We start from the raw sequence: 19,708 nt of genomic DNA, 5'->3' as shown, positions 1-19,708 counted from the left end.
AAAAAATCATACAAATAACATATTATATATATAATAGTAGCAGGGCGGTGTCAGACTAGCCTGCAGAGGGTGCTAGATAGGCATTCTGACACCTGCAAAAAGTAAAGGGTTAACACCTGATGGGTGTAGCAGGAATTGGTTGCATAAAAGCCAGTTCCTGCCAGAAGCAAAGGGGAAGTTACGGCTTGGCAGTGCAGGACAGGCTGCAAGCTGAGGTCCAGTGTGGACCAGTTGCGTCTGTCACTTCATCTGACGGAGGAAGAGACGCCCTCCAGATGCCCCAGGAGGGGTTAGTGACAGAGCCCTGTGGATTGTGAACCCCATGCTTTTGTGGACTGTATATAATTCACATTGTTGTATGCTGTAAATAAAGGCTGGCAGGAGCCAGATAGTACTGTTAAATCCAGTGACTCATAGCTGATATTTTCTCTGATTGGAGTTATTTACGTTTCTTCTCCATCCAATCCAGATCACCGTGAAGACTTCTTTCAACCATAAATCATTTCTGCAGAGTTTATTGCACAGATGTCCTTGGCTCCTCAATTTTCCCATCTTTCCTACCTCTCTACAAACACTCCATCCATAGTGCCCCTGATATAATAATGTCCCACACATTACTAGTACCCCTTTTAGGCTTTACACAGTAAAATACTGCTCCTCTGAGTTCCCTGCTAACTAAAAAGTGCTTCCTTTTGTGCCTTCACACAATAATGGTACTCCCTTTGTGCCTCCATACAGCAATAGAGCACTCTTTGTGCCACATAGAGTATCAGTGACTCCATTGTGACCAGTACAATATCAAAGACCTCATTGTGCCCCTATACAGTATGTGTCTTCATTGTGCCCCCAAACAGTTTGTGTTCTCATTGTAGCCTCGTACATTATCACTGACTCCATAGCACCTTCATAGTGTATCTGTTGCGTCCTCTGGACATGCAACCTCAATAACATAAATCAAAGGCACAACTGTGCAAAAGGAAACAAAAACTAAAGGGGAATGCTCTCCCTTTCGTCCCCTAAGCCGGGAGGTCTGCCCTACTCGGCAGACCGACCGCACTGATAAGTGCGAGCCTGCACTCGAGCCTGGGCCACTGACTAGTCCCTATCAGGGAGCCCTAGCACAAAACAAAAGGAGAAACAAAACCAAACCAAACAGCAAAGAACTTAGCTTATAATGGAGAGCTTCCACCACTCTGTGTTGCTCCGACGCTGTCCAACATAGGACTGAAGTGATTGACCAGCACAGGGGTCAAGGCTAGCACAGTTTAAATAGGAGCTGAGCTAGTCAGCACCAGGTGCTGAATGACATCACTCTTGCCACTACCACACCCCTCAGCTCCAGGAGAGGTAGGAATGCTGCTAAACCCTGGTCTGGCCTGAAAGCAAGGTGGGAACCTCAGAACGGCTGCAACAGTACCTCCCCTTCTAGGAGGGGCCCCAGGACCCTTAATCTCAGGACGACCAGGGTTTGATCTGTGAAATTTTTTGACTCGACGGGAGTCCAAAATGTGATTTATTACCAACTGCTCCTCCCCATCCGCTAGCACAGGAGCCGGGGGTGGAGGGTCATTCCCAGGATCGATGAATCTTTTGAGCAGAGATTTGTGGAAAACATTGTTAATTTTCATTGCACTGGGAATTTCTAACCAAAAAGCAACCGCGTTACTCTTCTCAGTTATTTTAAATGGACCTATAAATCGCGAGCCAAGTTTAGCGGACGATTGTTTGGGTTTTATAACTCTGGTAGACAACCAAACCAAGTCTCCAACACGGAATTCTGCCCCCGCTGAGCGGTGACTGTTAGCAACTCGCTTTCTCCGCTGAACTGCTCGCCGTAACTCTCTCTGGACCTCGGCCATAATAGGCCAAGAAGAATCTGGCTGCCCCGGTGCCGGAGCCGTAGCAACACACTTCTTCAAATTCTGGACCCTCTCCGGATCCATCTTAAAACCCTCTTGGGTATAAGCTTTGAGCGTCAGTCTCTCAGGAGGGGGTAGGCGGCTCCTGGGGAACTCGTAGTCAGGGAGAAGTTTAATAGCGCAATCCCCCTGTCTGTGCGGTGGTAATTTGTCTGCCCCCACTGGGGGAAGCACCTCAGAGAAATCGGCGATGACTTCCGGCAGCTGTTCTGTCTGAGTAGAAGCTATATCAACAGAAACGCAACCAGACAGACAACCAAGGCTCCATTCAACAATGTCCCCCTTCTCCCAGTCTACTACCGGGTTGTGTAGACGTAGCCAAGGCAGCCCCAAGACTACTTGCCAAGGGAGGGATTCTATGACATAATGTTATAATCTCCCTATGGAACACTCCAATTTTTAAATGGACGTTAGGTACACAAAATCTCAGACTTCTCTGCGATAGTGGAGCAGCATCAATGGCGGATACGGGAATGGGAAACTCCAGAGCCTTCATCTCTAAGCCTAAACGTCTAACCGTCTCCCGATGTATTAAATTAATACTAGCTCCACAATCCAGAAGGACTCTTATGGGGCTGCCCACACTATCAGACAGGATCTCAGCAGGAAGCACCAGTCTGGAGGGTGATATCCAGGCAATTTGATGGCCTAGAGGGGCCCCCTCAGTAATCTCCTGTTCATCAAGTCCTGGCTGGCAATTATGACGGGGACAACACTGAGCCATGCGACCAATGCGGTTACAGGAAAAACATCGACCTTTACACTGTACTTTTGTTCCCATTCCTAGCCCTGGCAGCCAGAAACCCCAACTGCATGGGCTCCTCCACATCCGCTGATAAGAAGCCAGAATCTATGGAGAGTTCCTGATGTCACTCCCTGATCCGTCTCCCAGCTTTGATAGCCAGAGACATGGCCTCATCAAGACTGTGGGGTACTGGATAACCTACCAGTACATTCTTGATTTTATTGGATAGACCCCAATGGAACTGGCTCCTTAAAGCAGGGTCATTCCACTGGGTTTCTGCTGCCCAACGTCGAAACCCAGCACAATAATCTTCGACAGAGGAGTCTCCCTGTCGTAAACGTCTGATATTCCCTTCAGCCACCGATATCTTATCTGGGTCGTCATAGATAAGACCCAATGCAGCAAAAAAGTCATCCACAGAGTCCAAGGCATCAGACATTGGGGGCAATGAAAAAGCCCATGCCTGTGGCGCCCCCTGCAGTCTGGACATGACAATGCCCACCCTCTGGGCGTCGTCCCCTGAAGACACAGGACGCAGTCTGAAATAGAGCTTACAGGCATCCCGAAAGGATCCGAATTTCTGCCTATCACCAGAAAAACGGTCAGGTAGCTCAATTTTTGGTTCCTTGCTGGGAACCTGCAGCGCAGCTTGTCACTGTTTTATCTCAGCGAGCTCAGCAGCCAGCGTGCCAAGCTGGTGCGACAAAACCTCAAGGGGGTTTATAGTAACAGCACAGAATCTCCCTGAGTAGGTAAGGGCTGGTCAATCTGTTGCGTCCTCTGGACGTGCAACCTCAAAAACATAAATCAAAGGCACAACTGTGCAAAAGGAAACAAAAACTAAAGGGGAATGCTCTCCCTATCGTCCCCTAACCCGGGAGGGGGCCCTGCACTCGAGCCTGGGCCTCTGACCAGTCCCTATCAGGGAGCCCTAGCACAAAACAAAAGGAGAAACAAAACCAAACAGCAAAGAACTTAGCTTATAATGGAGAGCTTCCACCACTCTGTGTTGCTCCGCCGCTGTCCAACATAGGACTGAAGTGATTGACCAGCACAGGGGTCAAGGCTAGCACAGTTTAAATAGGAGCTGAGCTAGTCAGCACCAGGTGCTGAATGACATCACTCTTGCCACTACCACACCCCTCAGCTCCAGGAGAGGTAGAAATGCTGCTAAACCCTGGTCTGGCCTGAAAGCAAGGTGGGAACCTCAGAACGGCTGCAACAGTATCAGTGTCCTCATTGTACCTCCATACATTATTAGAGTCCTCAATGAGCCCCAGTATAGTGTCAGTGCCTTCACTGTGCCCCCATGCAGTATTAATGCCCTCATTGTACCCCCATACCATATCAGTGACTCCATTATTCCCCCATATGGTATCAGTGTCCTCAATGTAACCCCATACAGTATCAGTGACTCCATTGTACCTTCATACAGCATCACTGTCCTCATTGTACCTCCACACCGTAACTGGGACTCCATTGTACCCCCATATAGTAACAGTGACTTCATTGTTCCCAAAATACAGTACTAGTGATTCCATTGTACTCCCATACAATATCAGTATGATCATTGTACACAAATACAGTATCAGTGACTCCATTATACTTCCATACAGTATCAGTATGCTCATTGTGCCCCCATAAAGTATCGGTCCACTCATTGTGCCTCTGTACCAGTGATAGCGAACCTTTTAGAAATCGAGTGCCTAAACAGCAACACAAAACCCACTTATTTATCGCAAAGTGCCAACACGTCAGGGGGCGGAGCTTATCACAACATATGATTTTACCTCCATTGTTCTAAAAAGGACAGGGCTGTTTCAAAACAGACTGAGTGCAGCATTTGACTGACTTTTGGATGCGGAAATGCTGCAGAATTTGCCACGGAAATTTTGCTGAGGATATTCATAGCATTTCTGTCACCTCTAAACATACCCCAGTGGTAACGGTGACCCCCATGGCGGCCCCAGTGGTAAGTGACCCCCATGGCAGCCCCAGTGGTAACAGTGACCCCCATGGCAGCCCCAGTGGTAACAGTGACCCCCCCCCCCCCACAGTGGCCCCAGCAGTAATGGTGACCCCCCACAGTGGCCCCAGCAGTAATAGTGACCCCCCCACAGTGGCCCCAGTGGTAATAGTAACACCCCGCAGTGGCCTCAGTGGTAATAGTGACATTCCACAGCGGCCCCCATTAGTAATAGTGACATCCCACAGTGGCCCCTAGTAGTAATGGTGACATACAACAGCTGCCCTAGTAGTAATAGTGACATCCCACAGCAGCCCCAGTAGTAATAGTGCCCTCCCCCGAGACCCATATACTTACCCTTCTCCTCTGCTCGGCACTGCTGCTGGCACTGATCCTGGGTGCAGACTGTGACATCAGCGTGCTGCCAGAACCTAAGAGGAGACGTCATGGAAGGGGGAAGGAGAATCCCGGCTGCTAGTAGAGTAGCTGAGTGAATATAGGCAGGGGAGCCGCGGCCCCTGCCAGTATTCACTAATGTGGTGAGCAACAGACAGCAGCGCGTGCCAGCAGGGAGGGCTCTGTGCGCCGCCTCTGGCACGTGTGCCATAGGTTCGCCACCAGTGCTCTATACAGTATCAGTGACTCCATTGTTTCCCATAGAGTAATAGTGGCTCCATTGTGCCTCCCCTTACAGTACAGCTGGGGAACTGGTTGAGCGATCTTCCTCTCCTGGCCTAGTCATGGTTGCACCTTCTGTGAGCATGATCATTGTGCAGCATCTGAGGAGCAGGCCGTCAGCCGAGGAGACACTGGGGTAGAGAAATACCTGGTCACGGGACTCTACCCTCTCCCCCCTAAGAGTAGCTCGGGACCTGACCTCGTTACCGACAGAGGGAAATCACAAATTAGGAACCGAGGTTACCTGCAGTCCTGCTTGTCACTCGTGACGCCAACATTCCATCCTCTGCGGTGGATCTCAGAGGTCATAACGCAGAATAAAGTGGTCCACACACAGAGTGTCTTTTCTGAATGAGAACCGGGAACGTTCAGCCCTGTTCGTTTACTTAAACGATGGTAGCAAACAACAATAAACAGTTTTTACACCGGTGAAGCAGTGAGGATTCACGGGTATTTGTACATCCACAGTCACAGTTGTCTGTGGAAACTCTCTCTCCCTTTAACTCTCTCTCCTGTCAGTCACTCACTTGTTCCTCACTCTCTGGCGGTTTCTCTCCCTCCGGACGCACGCGATTCTTGCACGGCTTTTGTCCTCAAGGGCTCATGCACTCCTTGCAGCTAGTGACTATGTGGAGTATCCTTAGAAAGGATAGGCCCAAGCGGGAACAGCAGACCACCTTTCAGCCTCCTCCATGTCTCCCACCTCTCGCTAACTCTGACTAGGACAGGAACCACTCGAACTCTTTAGAACTACTGGGCTCACATGTGAGTACCCTTTTATAGAACACAGAGGACAAAAAGATACAGTTTCCAGACATGACCAGACATTAACCCATTCATGCCTGCAAACATCCAATAGACATAACTATGATTCCTTCCACATACAGGACAGCAATATAAGACAAACATAAAACATGTATTCTGAGGTGCTGGAGAGGACCCCAAATTCTAGGCCACTACAATTGCATCCCTGGTGGTAGGCTGCTTACAGGCACTACTATAAAAAGTGACTCTGGACGCGACTGATGCTGCCAACTACCGACCCATTTCTAATCTTCCCTTCATCTCCAAACCACTAGAACGCCTGGTTTACTCCCGCCTTGTAGGCTATCTATCAGATCACTCTCTCCTAGACCCCCTACAGTCTGGCTTCTGACCTCAACACTCCACAGAAACTGCCCTTACAAGGGTATCCAATGACCTACTGACAGCCAAATCGAGGGGCGATTACTCCCCACTATTCCTCCTCGACCTCTCCGCAGCATTTGACACTGTTGACCACAAACTTCTCCTCAGTATGCTTCGCTCCATCGGCCTGAAGGACACTGCTCTATCCTGGTTCTCCTCCTACCTATCTGACCGCTCTTTCAGCGTCTCCTTTGCTGGCTCTACCTCCCCTCCTCTTCCCCTTGCTGTTGGGGTCTCCCAGGGCTCGGTCCTTGGCCCCCTCCTTTTCTCCATCTACACAGCCCCTATTGGACAAACCATCAGGAGATTTGGCCTCCAATACCACCTCTATGCTGACGACACCCAGCTATACACCTCTTCCCGTGACATCTCTGCACCTTTCCTCCAAAACATCACCGACTGTCTGTCCGCTGTCTCTAACACTATGTCCTCTCTCTACCTAAAACTAAACCTCTCTAAAACTGACTTACTGGTATTTCCACCCTCCACTAACCGACCTCATCCTGACATTTCCATCTCAGTGTGTGGCGCCAGCATAACTCCCAGCATGCCCGCTGCCTTGGGGTCATATTCGACTCTGATCTCTCCTCTACCCCCTACATCCAATCTCTGGCCCGAACATGTCAGCTGCACCTCAAGAACATCGCAAGAATCCGTTCTTTTCTCACCGTGGTCACGCTAAAAACGCTTATTGTTGCCCTCATCCACTCACGGCTCGATTATTGCAACTTGTTGCTGATCGGCCTCCCCTGCACCAGACTATACCCTCTCCAGTCCATCCTGAATGCGGCAGCCAGGCTCATCTTCCTGTCCAGCCGCTACTCGGATGCCTCTGCCCTGTGCCAGTCACTGCACTGGCTGCCCTTTAAATACAGAATTCAATTTAAACTCACCACCCTCATCCACAAAGCCCTCCACAGTGCAGCGCCGCCCCCCCCCCCCCCCCTATATCGCCTCCCTCATCTCAATCCATCAACCAGCCCGGGCTCTCTGCTCTGCTGATGAAACCAGACTGAGCGCCCCTTTAATTCGAACTTCTCATTCCCGCCTCCAAGACTTCTCCAGAGCAGCACCGGTCCTCTGGATTGCACTACCAAAGGCTACCCGGGCAATCCAGGACTCGCAGAACTTCAGGCGTGCTCTAAAAACGCACCTCTTCAGGGAGGCATACCGAATTCCCTAAATAAACCCCTCTGTACTCCGCCTGATAACATGCTCCCTGACCTACTGACTGCAATCCCTGCCAGCCATCAGAAACCGCTCCTGCAGTCATACCGATTCTGCCGTCACACGGCTAAATGTCTGACCATTGTCTGTGTATAGCATCCCTCACTCTCCACCTCCCCATACCGTGCACATCTCCACCTCGCCATACCGTGCACATCTCCACCTCGCCATACCGTGCACATCTCCACCCCGCCATACCGGGCCCATCTCCAGCCCCTTTACCTCCTGTATCCCCCCATTACTTGTAGTATGTAAGCTCGTTGGAGCAGGACCCGCACCCCTATTGTTTCCATCAGCTGATTACTATGTAACGTGGTTCTGTAATGTTTGTACTTTTGTCTTTCTGTATCCCTCCGTCTGTGTAAGCGCTGCGGAATATGTTGGCGCTATACAAATAAAGGTTATTATTATTATTATTATTTTCACATCGTGTCATATCACCATTTAAAGGCCACATACATGAAGTTGCCCAACAATTGAAGTGATAATCTTTGGCAGTTCAGTAGATAATTCTTTTGCGGCCGATCAGCCGGCCATCAATGGGCAGTATGGATAGTGTAGTTCTCATTAATGGTTGTGCCTATGTACACCACAGCAATAGGCAGTACGGAGGGTCTCACCTTCCCAGTTCTTCAGCGCCCCTTCTGATGGTCATTATTATTTTTAACTTTCAGAATGGAGAAAAAGTTCTTCCAAAAGATGAGACCGAATGTCCTCCTGGGTGGAAGTGGGAAGACGAAGAATGGACGACGGATATTAACCGAGCCGTGGATGAGCAGGGTAAGATGAAGGCCTCATCCAGAGATGACCATCCGATGGTCCTACATAATGCACCGTGTTCAATAGTTAGTCCCGCCAAGCTGAGTGATGTGTCTCAGCTGGTCACATTCTGCTCCTTGGCCTGTAGGATATCTAGTCGCTCCTCTTCTTATCTCAGTGGTTTTAATTACAAAGTGTCACTTCTGAGCTCTTTCCTGGTTCGCATCTCATCGGGGAAACGCTTCTGGCCGGAGACTTGTAGCAGATCTCAGTGTAAGCAGCGACTCCTTCAGGCTGCGGTGAAGAACGAGGCATCCGATGCCTCCAACCAAACAGACATTACTGATCAGAGCCGGAAACCCAGGAAAATGCTCCGTATCTCAAATAAAAGACAAAAGTGTCAGTGAGTGATAGTACAGATGTAGCAATCGTCAGCATGACGGACACGTTGTGGTAACTCGATTTACAGCACTGTAGTAAAATTATGATCACACTATAAATGTCACGTTATTATTTGTTACATCTGTAAATTATATCTAATAAACATTGACTGCCCTCTTTATTAGAGCTCCCGGCCCCATTATTAGAGCTCCCGGCCCCATTATTAGAGCCCCGGCCCCATTATTAGAGCCCCGGCCCCATTATTAGAGCTCCCGACCCCATTATTAGAGCTCCCGACCCCATTATTAGAGCTCCCGACCCCATTATTAGAGCCCCCGGCCCCATTATTAGAGCCCCGGCCCCATTATTAGAGCCCCGGCCCCATTATTAGAGCTCCCGACCCCATTATTAGAGCTCCCGACCCCATTATTAGAGCTCCCGACCCCATTATTAGAGCCCCCGGCCCCATTATTAGAGCCCCCGGCCCCATTATTAGAGCCCCCGGCCCCAGTATTAGAGCCCCCGGCCCCATTATTAGAGCCCCCGGCCCCATTATTAGAGCCCCCGGCCCCATTATTAGAGCCCCCGGCCCCATTATTAGAGCCCCCGGCCCCATTATTAGAGCTCCCGGCCCCATTATTAGAGCCCCCGGCCCCATTATTAGAGCCCCCGGCCCCATTATTAGAGCTCCCGGCCCCATTATTAGAGCTCCCGGCCCCATTATTAGAGCTCCCGGCCCCATTATTAGAACTCCCGGCCCCATTATTAGAGCTCCCGGCCCCATTATTAGAGCTCCCGACCCCATTATTAGAGCTCCCGACCCCATTATTGGAAACCCCCCAGCTCTTTATTAGAACCCTGCAACTGTATCATAGCCTTGCTGGATCTTTATTAGAGCCCCCAGACTCTTTATTAGAGTTTTAGTGTGACTCCACTTTAGATGAGAAGATCCAGTGATTGGAGTGACTTTCACCGATGCCCGGTCATCCCTGCTAGACTAGCCGGGGTCTCACTGCCTAGTATACTCATGTAACGGTGCGGAGAGTATACAGAGAATGGCGCTATCGAGGAAAACATCCAGCACAAGGGGATCCTGCGGACGGAAACAACTCATCACTGAAAGGGGTCGGAGGAGGATGTCAGGAATCGTTCTGCCCAACAGGCTGCACAGTTAGCTGAACATAATGCTGGAGCTCCAACTAACGTGTCCGAACGCACAACTCGCCGTTCCTCCGCACGGATGCTATAACAGCAGACGGGCAGTTCCAGCGCCATTGTGTAATGTGTATGTGTGTATATCACATGTATGTAAGTAACGTGTGTATGGTATGTGTATCTAATGCGTATACATTCCCTGCATGTATATAATGTGTATGTGATGTGTTTATAGGATGGGTATGTATGTAACGTGTGCGCAGTATCTGCATGTACCTAATGATGTGTGTTCTTGCACCGCTTCCCTGCAGGCTGGGAGTACGGCATTACCATCCCACCGGACCGTAAACCTAAGTCCTGGGTTCCTACGGAAAAGATGTATCACACGAACCGCCGGAAGCGCTGGGTCAGGCTGCGCAGGAGGGACCCCAAGCAAATCGAGATATTGAAAAAGGTGATTTTATCAAATTTCTGTCATTTATTTGGTGTTTTTACGATAATTCCAAGATGCTGCAGATGACACGTTTCTGGCTGTGGATATGTGGACAGTGTATCCGAGCGGACATGCTGACATCAGGATCTCGCAGGACGACTCTCAGATCTGCAGCATGTTATAGTGGGGACGCTGCAGCATATTACCGGGGGACACTGCAGCATATTACAGGGGATACACTGCAGCATATTACAGGGGATACACTGCAGCATATTACAGGGGATACACTGCAGCATATTACAGGGGATACGCTGCAGCATATTACCGGGGGACGCTGCAGCATATTATAAGGGGTACAATGCAGCATATTATAGGGGACGCTGCAGCATAATACTGGGGATACACTGCAGCATATTACAGGGGGACGCTGCACATATTACAGGGGGACGCTGCACATATTACAGGGGGACGCTGCAGCATATTATAAGGGGGACGCTGCAGCATATTATAAGGGGGACGCTGCAGCATATTATAAGGGGTACAATGCAGCATATTATAGGGGACGCTGCAGCATATTACCGGGGGACGCTGCAGCATAATACTGGGGGACGCTGCAGCATAATACTGGGGATACACTGCAGCATATTACAGGGGGACGCTGCACATATTACCGGGGGACGCTGCACATATTATAAGGGGTACAATGCAGCATATTATAGGGGACGCTGCAGCATATTATAGGGGACGCTGCAGCATATTACTGGGGATACACTGCAGCATATTACAGGTGGACACTGCAGCATATTACTGTGGATACACTGCAGCATATTACAGGGGACGCTGCAGCATATTACTGGGGATACACTGCAGCATATTACAGGGGGACACTGCAGCATATTACTGGGGATACACTGCAGCATATTACAGGGGATACACTGCAGCATATTACAGGGGATACACTGCAGCATATTACAGGTGGACACTGCAGCATATTACTGTGGATACACTGCAGCATATTACAGGGGGACACTGCAGCATATTACTGGGGATACACTGCAGCATATTACAGGGGTTACACTGCAGCATATTACAGGGGTTACACTGCAGCATATTACAGGGGATACACTGCAGCATATTACAGGGGATACACTGCAGCATATTACAGGGGGACACTGCAGCATATTACTGGGGATACACTGCAGCATATCACAGGGGACGCTGCAGCATATTACTGGGGATACACTGCAGCATATTACTGGGAATACACTGCAGCATATTACTGGGGATACACTGCAGCATATTACTGGGGATACACTGCAGCATATTACTGGGGATACACTGCAGCATATTACTGGGGATACACTGCAGCATATTACTGGGAATACACTGCAGCATATTACTGGGGATACACTGCAGCATATTACTGGGGATACACTGCAGCATATTACTGGGGATACACTGCAACATATTACAGGAGACGATGCAGCATATTACAGGGGGACACTGCAGCATATTACTGGGGATACACTGCAGCATATTACAGGGGGACACTGCAGCATATTACTGGGGATACACTGCGGCATATTACAGGGGGCACACTGCGGCATATTACAGGGGGCACACTGCGGCATATTACAAGGGGCACACTGCGGCATATTACAAGGGGGCACACTGCGGCATATTACAGGGGGCACAATGCGGCATATTACAAGGGGCACAATGCGGCATATTACAAGGGGCACACTGCGGCATATTACAAGGGGCACACTGCGGCATATTACAAGGGGCACACTGCGGCATATTACAAGGGGCACACGGCGGCATATTACAAGGGGCACACGGCGGCATATTACAAGGGGCACACGGCGGCATATTACAAGGGGCACACTGCGGCATATTACAAGGGGCACACTGCGGCATATTACAAGGGGCACACTGCGGCATATTACAAGGGGTACACTGCGGTATATTACAAGGGGCACACTGCGGTATATTACAAGGGGCACACAGCGGCATATTACAAAGGGCACACTGCGGCATATTACAAAGGGCACACTGCGGTATATTACAAGGGGCACACTGCGGTATATTACAAGGGGCACACTGCGGCATATTACAAGGGGCACACAGCAGTATATTACAAGGGGCACACTGCGGCATATTACAAGGGGCACACTGCGGCATATTACAAGGGGCACACAGCAGTATATTACAAGTGGCACACTGCGGCATATTACAAGGGGCACACAGCAGTATATTACAAGGGGCACACTGCGGCATATTACAAGGGGCACACTGCGGCATATTACAAGGGGCACACTGCGGCATATTACAGAGGGCACACTGCGGTATATTACAAAGGGCAAACTGCGGCATATTACAAGGGGCACACAGCAGTATATTACAAGTGGCACACTGCGGCATATTACAAGGGGCACACTGCGGTATATTACAAGGGGCACACGGCAGTATATTACAGTGGGCACACGGCAGTATATTACAAGGGGCACACTGCAGTATATTACAAGGGGCACACTGCGGCATATTACAAGGGGCACACGGCGGTATATTACAAGGGGCACAGTGCGGCATATTACAAGTGGCACACTGCAGTATATTACAAGGGGCACACTGCGGTATATTACAAGTGGCACACTGCGGCTTATTACAAGGGGCACACTGCGGTATATTACAAGGGGCACACTGTGACATTCACACTCCGCTCTCTGCTGCAGTACTCTCCTCATCTGGTATCCATTCCCATGAAGCCACACTCTATATCTTTGCATGGCTTTCATGGCTCTGGCGTTCAGAGGTTTTCCCAGCTGCATATTTCCGCCACTAGGTGTCGCTGTTGGACCGCGCTGCTGGATATCCTTCTCTCCCTTCATAAAACGTCCTATTGAAAGCTGAGAGTAAACAAGCGGCCAGCAGCCCGTCTGCCAGATGCACTTTTTATAACCTGTAACAGTGAAACAGCATAGCATGCCATAAAAGACGGCAGCACAGAGATCCTTAGAGAGGCGACCATAGCGGCCCGCGGGGTCGGCGGCGCATAGTCACAGCCGTTATGTGGCATCCACATAACATGCCGGGGACCCTCTCTAGCCCCTGGCATCGTGCGGTCTGCGGGCACCAGAGGACTTATGTAAATAGTATTGGTCTGATGACATGCAGCGCCGGCCAGCTCTGTCTTTGGCGCCATATAGGAGACTCTTCTAGTTCTTTGTACACGCAGAACTTCCAGACTGTCACCTAAACAGACACGTGTAATATTGGGAACCCAGAGAAAGGCAGCGCCTATATTGGTTGAGTATTGCAACCTTCATAGTCTATAATCAGAGATATGTATTGCCCCCCCTCCCCCCACATTCCCATCATCCGCAGTTACAAGTCTATTGTAACTGTATACTGCAGGCACCATATAATAGATACTAGTACTACATAATAATAGTGATTACAGTGCCGTTACCTCCATGTGTTAGTGCAGCAGAATGCTCGCACTCATGACCTGAAGGTTGCAGGTTCAATCCCTGCGTGGTTCAGGTAGCCGTCTCAAAGTTGAGTCAGCCTTCCATCCTTCCGAGGTCGGTAACATGAGTACCCAGCTTGCTGGGAGGTAAAGATGACTGGGGAGGCAATGGCAAATCATCCCGCAAAACTAGTCTGCCAAGAAAACGTCACGATGGGACGTCACCAGAGGACTCAGTCATGACTCGGTGCTGCATCGGGGGACTTTACCTTTTTTTCCCTATATATATGGATATTGGTTACAGAGCTGTTACCTTTAGTGATGATGGTTACAGTGCAGTTACCTTAAGCGATTGCAGGTAATGTTTTCTCGGATAACATCTGTTTTTCCTTTTCTTCTCTAACTGGGCCCAGACCGCCATGAAGGCAACTTCTAGACATGACTGGCCTGTGCACACTATGCCTGTCCTGCCACTATTCTCAATATCCCTCTCAAAACATCAGCATGGGACTACTGCTCCTTCTGTGATCCACAAAGTAATAACATCCAATCTCTGGTCGCACTTATTAATAATGCACATCTGTGGCCCCACATGGCTATAATGCCTCCTCTGCGGTCCTCCAAAGTGATAAGACCCTCAAAGTTCACCCTATGTGGCCCCACAAAGCAATAATACCCCCTCTGTGGCCCCACAAAGCAATAATACCCCCTCTGTGGCCCCACAAAGCAATAATACCCCCTCTGTGGCCCCACAAAGCAATAATACCCCCTCTGTGGCCCCACAAAGCAATAATACCCCCTCTGTGGTCCCACAAAGCAATAATACCCCCTCTGTGGTCCCACAAAGCAATAATACCCCCTCTGTGGTCCCACAAAGCAATAATACCCCCTCTGTGGTCCCACAAAGCAATAATACCCCCTCTGTGGTCCCACAAAGCAATAATACCTCCTCTGTGGTCCCGCAAAGCAATAATACCTCCTCTGTGGTCCCGCAAAGCAATAATACCTCCTCTGTGGTCCCACAAAGCAATAATACCTCCTCTGTGGTCCCACAAAGCAATAATACCTCCTCTGTGGTCCCACAAAGCAATAATACCTCCTCTGTGGTCCCACAAAGCAATAATACGCCCTCTGTGGTCCCACAAAGCAATAATACGCCCTCTGAGGTCCCACAAAGCAATAATACGCCCTCTGTGGTCCCACAAAGCAATAATACCTCCTCTGTGGTCCCACAAAGCAATAATACCTCCTCTGTGGTCCCACAAAGCAATAATACCTCCTCTGTTGTCCCACAAAGCAATAATACCTCCTCTGTGGTCCCACAAAGCAATAATACGCCCTCTGAGGTCCCACAAAGCAATAATACGCCCTCTGTGGTCCCACACTGAACTGAGCCTCACTTATGTCCTGCTGCTGCAGCAGTGTCCACCATGATCTGCCACCTTCACAACGCTGCTCCAAACTCTTTTATAGGCCATCGCATCCTGGCCTGCTCTTTGGTCCCCCATCATGGGATCCTTTCGTTATATGTAGTTCCTCCCCGGCAATCAGCCCCTTCGGGTCCCAGTTCTCCGTATGTTGGGCTCTCCAGCAGTTCTTCCAGCTCACACACCCCTCTGCAACTCTCTTCCCTATGGGTCAGGATGGCTGCTGTCACATGACCTCGGAGTAGGGCTTAGCCCTCATACACAGGCGTAGTCCTCACCCCTGATATCAATGAGGGGACAGAAACCCTCCCAGCAGCTCCACAAATATGGCGCTCACAGTGCCTCTGTTAGCCCTTAACTAGCGGAGGGGGGTCTTTACACACGGCTGGTAAGTGCCGCAGTACCCGAGAGCTTGGTCCGTCTCCGCTCCCCGTCCCCGCTCCCCGTCCCAGCTGGACCCCAGACTGGAGGGGGCGAGGTTTAGCACACGCCACTTGGGCCGATGCAGACAGTGTAAGGCCGAGTGCGGGCACCGCTCACCCTCCTTATACTGTCATCCATTGACAGCTGCCTACGTGGACCTTTACATCAGACATTAACCCAATGTATAGGAGCTCTTGTGTTTCTGAACATGTTCTGACCCAAGACTGGTCTTCATATCCGCACTAATCACTGACTGCTCTTCCTCTTAGCACAAGCTTGACGAGTCCGAGAGCGAGGGCTGGGAATACGCCTCTCTTTTTGGATGGCGGTTTCATCTAAAGTATCGAAAGACAGACAGCTTCCGCAGGCGCAGATGGAGGCGACGGATGGAGCCCCTGGAACAGACGGGAGCGGCCGCTGTTTTTGCTTTAGAGGGATCTCTGGTAAGCGGAGAGTAATTGCTTTCTCGTTGATGATAACATTAAAGTGTCGCTCCGCCTTTGGCTCCTTGTAAATTAATAGATTGGGGAAGAGGATTATTCGCGCTTCGTTTCTGTTAGCGAACTAGCTCCTTTACATGATGGATATGTGTGGGTTACTGCAAAGAGCAGAAACTGAAACTTTAAAGGGGTGTTCCCATCGCAGCCAACATGTGACCATGATAGACTGCTGTCTATGAGGTATCCGGAAGCTCAAAAACAGCCGAACTGCACTATGATGTTTCCTTAACTCCCATAGAAGTCAACAGCGGATATGCAAACAGCATAGCACAGTGAGCATTGCAGCTATAGTGCATTGGTCCAAAGTTGTAGTGTTAATATATGTGTATGACTGTTGTGTTAACGAATTGATGTGGATCCGCTGTGTCACCCAACCGACTGATGCAACAGACCAGCAGGGCAAACGGCCAACTCTGGAAACCCGGATGCTCATCGCTGGAAGGCGTGACTTGGAATGGAAGGTGATCAGGGGATATAGCCCTATGCTGGAAGCAGGAGATGGAAAGTCCCTGCCTATCTATAGCAGAGAATTCGTCCTGACAAGGGCGGCCCTGCGCAGGAACCTAGGCGCTGATTAACCCTGTCAGGACTGATTACCAGGAAGCCAGGAAGTTGGATAACACCACGCTATCTGTAGAACCAGGAAGTAAGCAAGTTTAGGACCAAGCTGGAAGTACTTGAGCAAACTGTAGACCAAGCATAAACTGCAAACATAGGAACAAGTAGCAGCAGCTGCAACATGTGCATATATGAGGGCTCATACACCAGCACTGCAGCAGGGACATTCAAGTCTGAGGCCTCTATATAATGGTGATGGGATGACCAACAATCTGCAGCTGGGCGGAAGAGGCAGAACCAATTTAACCATGACAGTGCTGGAAAAAAGTCAATCACAGATTCAGAGAACGACGCCCACGTCTGCTAGACCTAACATGAGTGACGTAGTTGTGTGTCTTGGGTAGTTAAGGGGGTGGAGCTTAGGAGAGGAGGGAGTTGAGAGAATGTAGTTGAAGGAGGTGGACGTCCCAACTACCTCAAAAAGAAGGAAAGTAGTTTAAGGAGCCTGAGAGAAGGAAAGCTTGAGTGAATGCTTGTATGTTTTCAGGAGAGTTCAAACCCCGCAGACAATCTATCAGATAACTGGGACTGAGGACAACTGGAGTGCAGAGGAAAAAAGTGTCTCCTAGTAAGCTTGTGAAACTGAAGGTGTGAAATAGGAACGAAAGCTTGTAAAGAAAATGTTATACCAGAAAAGTGTACTATGCATGTAATTTGTTGGAAAATCAAAGCTGAAGAAGTGTTAGTAAAGTTCAGCCGAGCACCTCCGGTTGTTTTATTGAAACTTCACTTGCACTGTAGACTCTTTATTTTGTGCCTTGTGAATAGTGGCCTAAAAGAGGTGCTGGTATCACGTGACATTTATGTTCAAAGATAGGACTCTCCTAAGCCTTAATGCCCAGTTTGTGTTCACTGTGTGTGTAACTGGGCTAGGCTATGCTGATGCCGCTGTCGGGAGAGATCATACAGCCACCTATGACCACCATCGTAGATTCCTTGTGATCTCCCCGGCAACGGTGGGCCTCCTACTCAGGCCGCAGCATAAACCTTGGCGTCACGAACAGGATGAAACCTCCACGCATATCATTTTGCCGTGAATGAGACTTGCTTTTTGTTGCCCGCAAGTTTGTGTTACACTGGCTACTTAAATGGAAATAATGGCTATTTAAAAGGACTGTGTAGTCTTGCTGGAGAAAGTGGCTTGGATGGACATTCATGCTATGCCTGAAAATACAGGTACTGTAATGGACGCGCAAAATGGCACCCAGCCAACACCCTCCTCTTCTTCTCTGCAAAAGCCCAACAAGTTTTCCCACCGCCAGAAGCCTAGGAGTAGTGGGAACAAAGTAGAGGGGAGGAAAAACCCCACCGCGGAGCTAAAGGAGGGAGAAGCCAGAAGCCAACCTGAGTAGGAGTGAGCGACCAGCTCAATGGGTGCAGTGCAAGTGAATAGGAGGCAAGTCTGGGGACTACAAAGATGACAGCCAGGAGAAAATGCAGTATGTGTCGGCCGGTTACCCTCCTGTAGGACCTCATTGGTGTTTTGGGGATGACAAAGAAAACAGGAACTTTTACTCCAGATTCGCCCAGTGCCTGCAGGACCCTCTGAGGACTTAAATCAAACTGGAGTCTGCCGTACATGCTATTGTTGTGCCCAGTTGGGATCAGAGAGTGCGACAGGGGGGTTTGAAACGATCCTCTGGAGGAGCTCCAATTTTGGCTGAAAAACTGCAAGAGACCTTTAGTGAAAAAAGGGTCCACCCTGAGTGCTATAAACAAGGCAGAGGGGAAGGAAGAGTTGATTGGGCCCACCCGGGAGGAAAACCTGCGTGAGTGGTTGTACGTCTTTGGTAGTTAGGGGGTGGAGCTTAGGAGAGTTGAGAGAATGTAGTCAGAGGAGGTGGACGTCCCATTGTGAGGCTGGGGCGTAGAGTAACGGTTCTGCTACCTCAAAAAGAAGGAAAGTAATTCAAGGAACCTGAGAGAAGCGAAGCTTGAGTGAATGCTTTTACTGCATCAGAAGTGCAAACCCGACGGACGATCTATCAGATAACTGGGACTGAGGATGCCTGGAGCTCAGAGGGAAGAGTGTCTCCTAGTAAGCGTGTGAAACTGAAGGTGCAAAAAAGAGAATCAAAGCTGGAAAAGTAGGAGTAAAGTACAGCCGAGCACTTCCTGTTGTTTTCTTGAAACTTCACTTGGACTGTGGACTCTATTTTGAGAGAGGAAATATTGAGAGGAACGGAGCTGCAGAAATGGGACAATGTATGTTGAGCTGTGAAATAGGGGGGGGGGGGGGGGGTTTGGAGACAGTTTTTAGAATCGGTGGGGGCCACCGATCTATCAGTTTTCACCCATCCAGCGGATAGGTGAAAACTGATAAACACGTCCTATTGGTGATACCCCTCTTTAATACACAATGTTATTATTCAAATGCAGTAGGGTAATAGGATAGATGCCACAGGGAACGTAATGGTGAAACACAAGTGGGTATTGTACAACTGCGGGTTACTGTATAAGTAATACTGTTTATGCCTAACTGTATGGTCGCATGATGTAACAGTCTCTGTTGTGGCCCAAGTGCATGTCTTTGTGTGGTCTTGGACCCAGACCTGGCAGTTATTGGAGGGTGCAAGCCACCAGGTCACTGTGATGGGTGGGACTTCTGGTGGATGAATCAGAGGAGACTTTCTGCCCAGAGAGGATCACAAGGGAGTGTGAGTGGGTGGTGCAAGGTTGGGTGTAGTCAGGCCTAAAGCCAGGAGAAAACCATGATAGCCTGTGTAAATTGGTTGGGAGCAGCCAAGCCGTGTGAGCCGTGAGTGTTTCCTGGAGCCATGAGTGCCAGGATAGTCAGATCATAGTAGCTCTGGTAGT

The 19,708-nt window shown here is 49.6% G+C and overlaps 1 protein-coding gene across 6 annotated transcripts in view; it reads left to right on the top strand.

The window, feature by feature from the left end:
* DYSF (dysferlin) overlaps positions 1–19,708 on the top strand; it is a 419,332-nt gene that overhangs the window by 216,661 nt on the left and 182,963 nt on the right. For all 6 annotated transcript variants that reach the window (XM_066572850.1, XM_066572852.1, XM_066572851.1 and 3 more), the window contains 3 exons: positions 8,398–8,503; positions 10,330–10,472; positions 16,043–16,216. In XM_066572850.1, coding sequence (XP_066428947.1) covers positions 8,398–8,503; positions 10,330–10,472; positions 16,043–16,216 — 423 coding nt within the window. The remainder of the gene's footprint in view (positions 1–8,397; positions 8,504–10,329; positions 10,473–16,042; positions 16,217–19,708) is intronic.

Source organism: Eleutherodactylus coqui, chromosome 7 (genome assembly GCF_035609145.1).
Source record: "Eleutherodactylus coqui strain aEleCoq1 chromosome 7, aEleCoq1.hap1, whole genome shotgun sequence".
NCBI lineage: Eukaryota > Metazoa > Chordata > Amphibia > Anura > Eleutherodactylidae > Eleutherodactylus > Eleutherodactylus coqui.
This window is presented reverse-complemented; position numbering and strand designations above follow the sequence as displayed.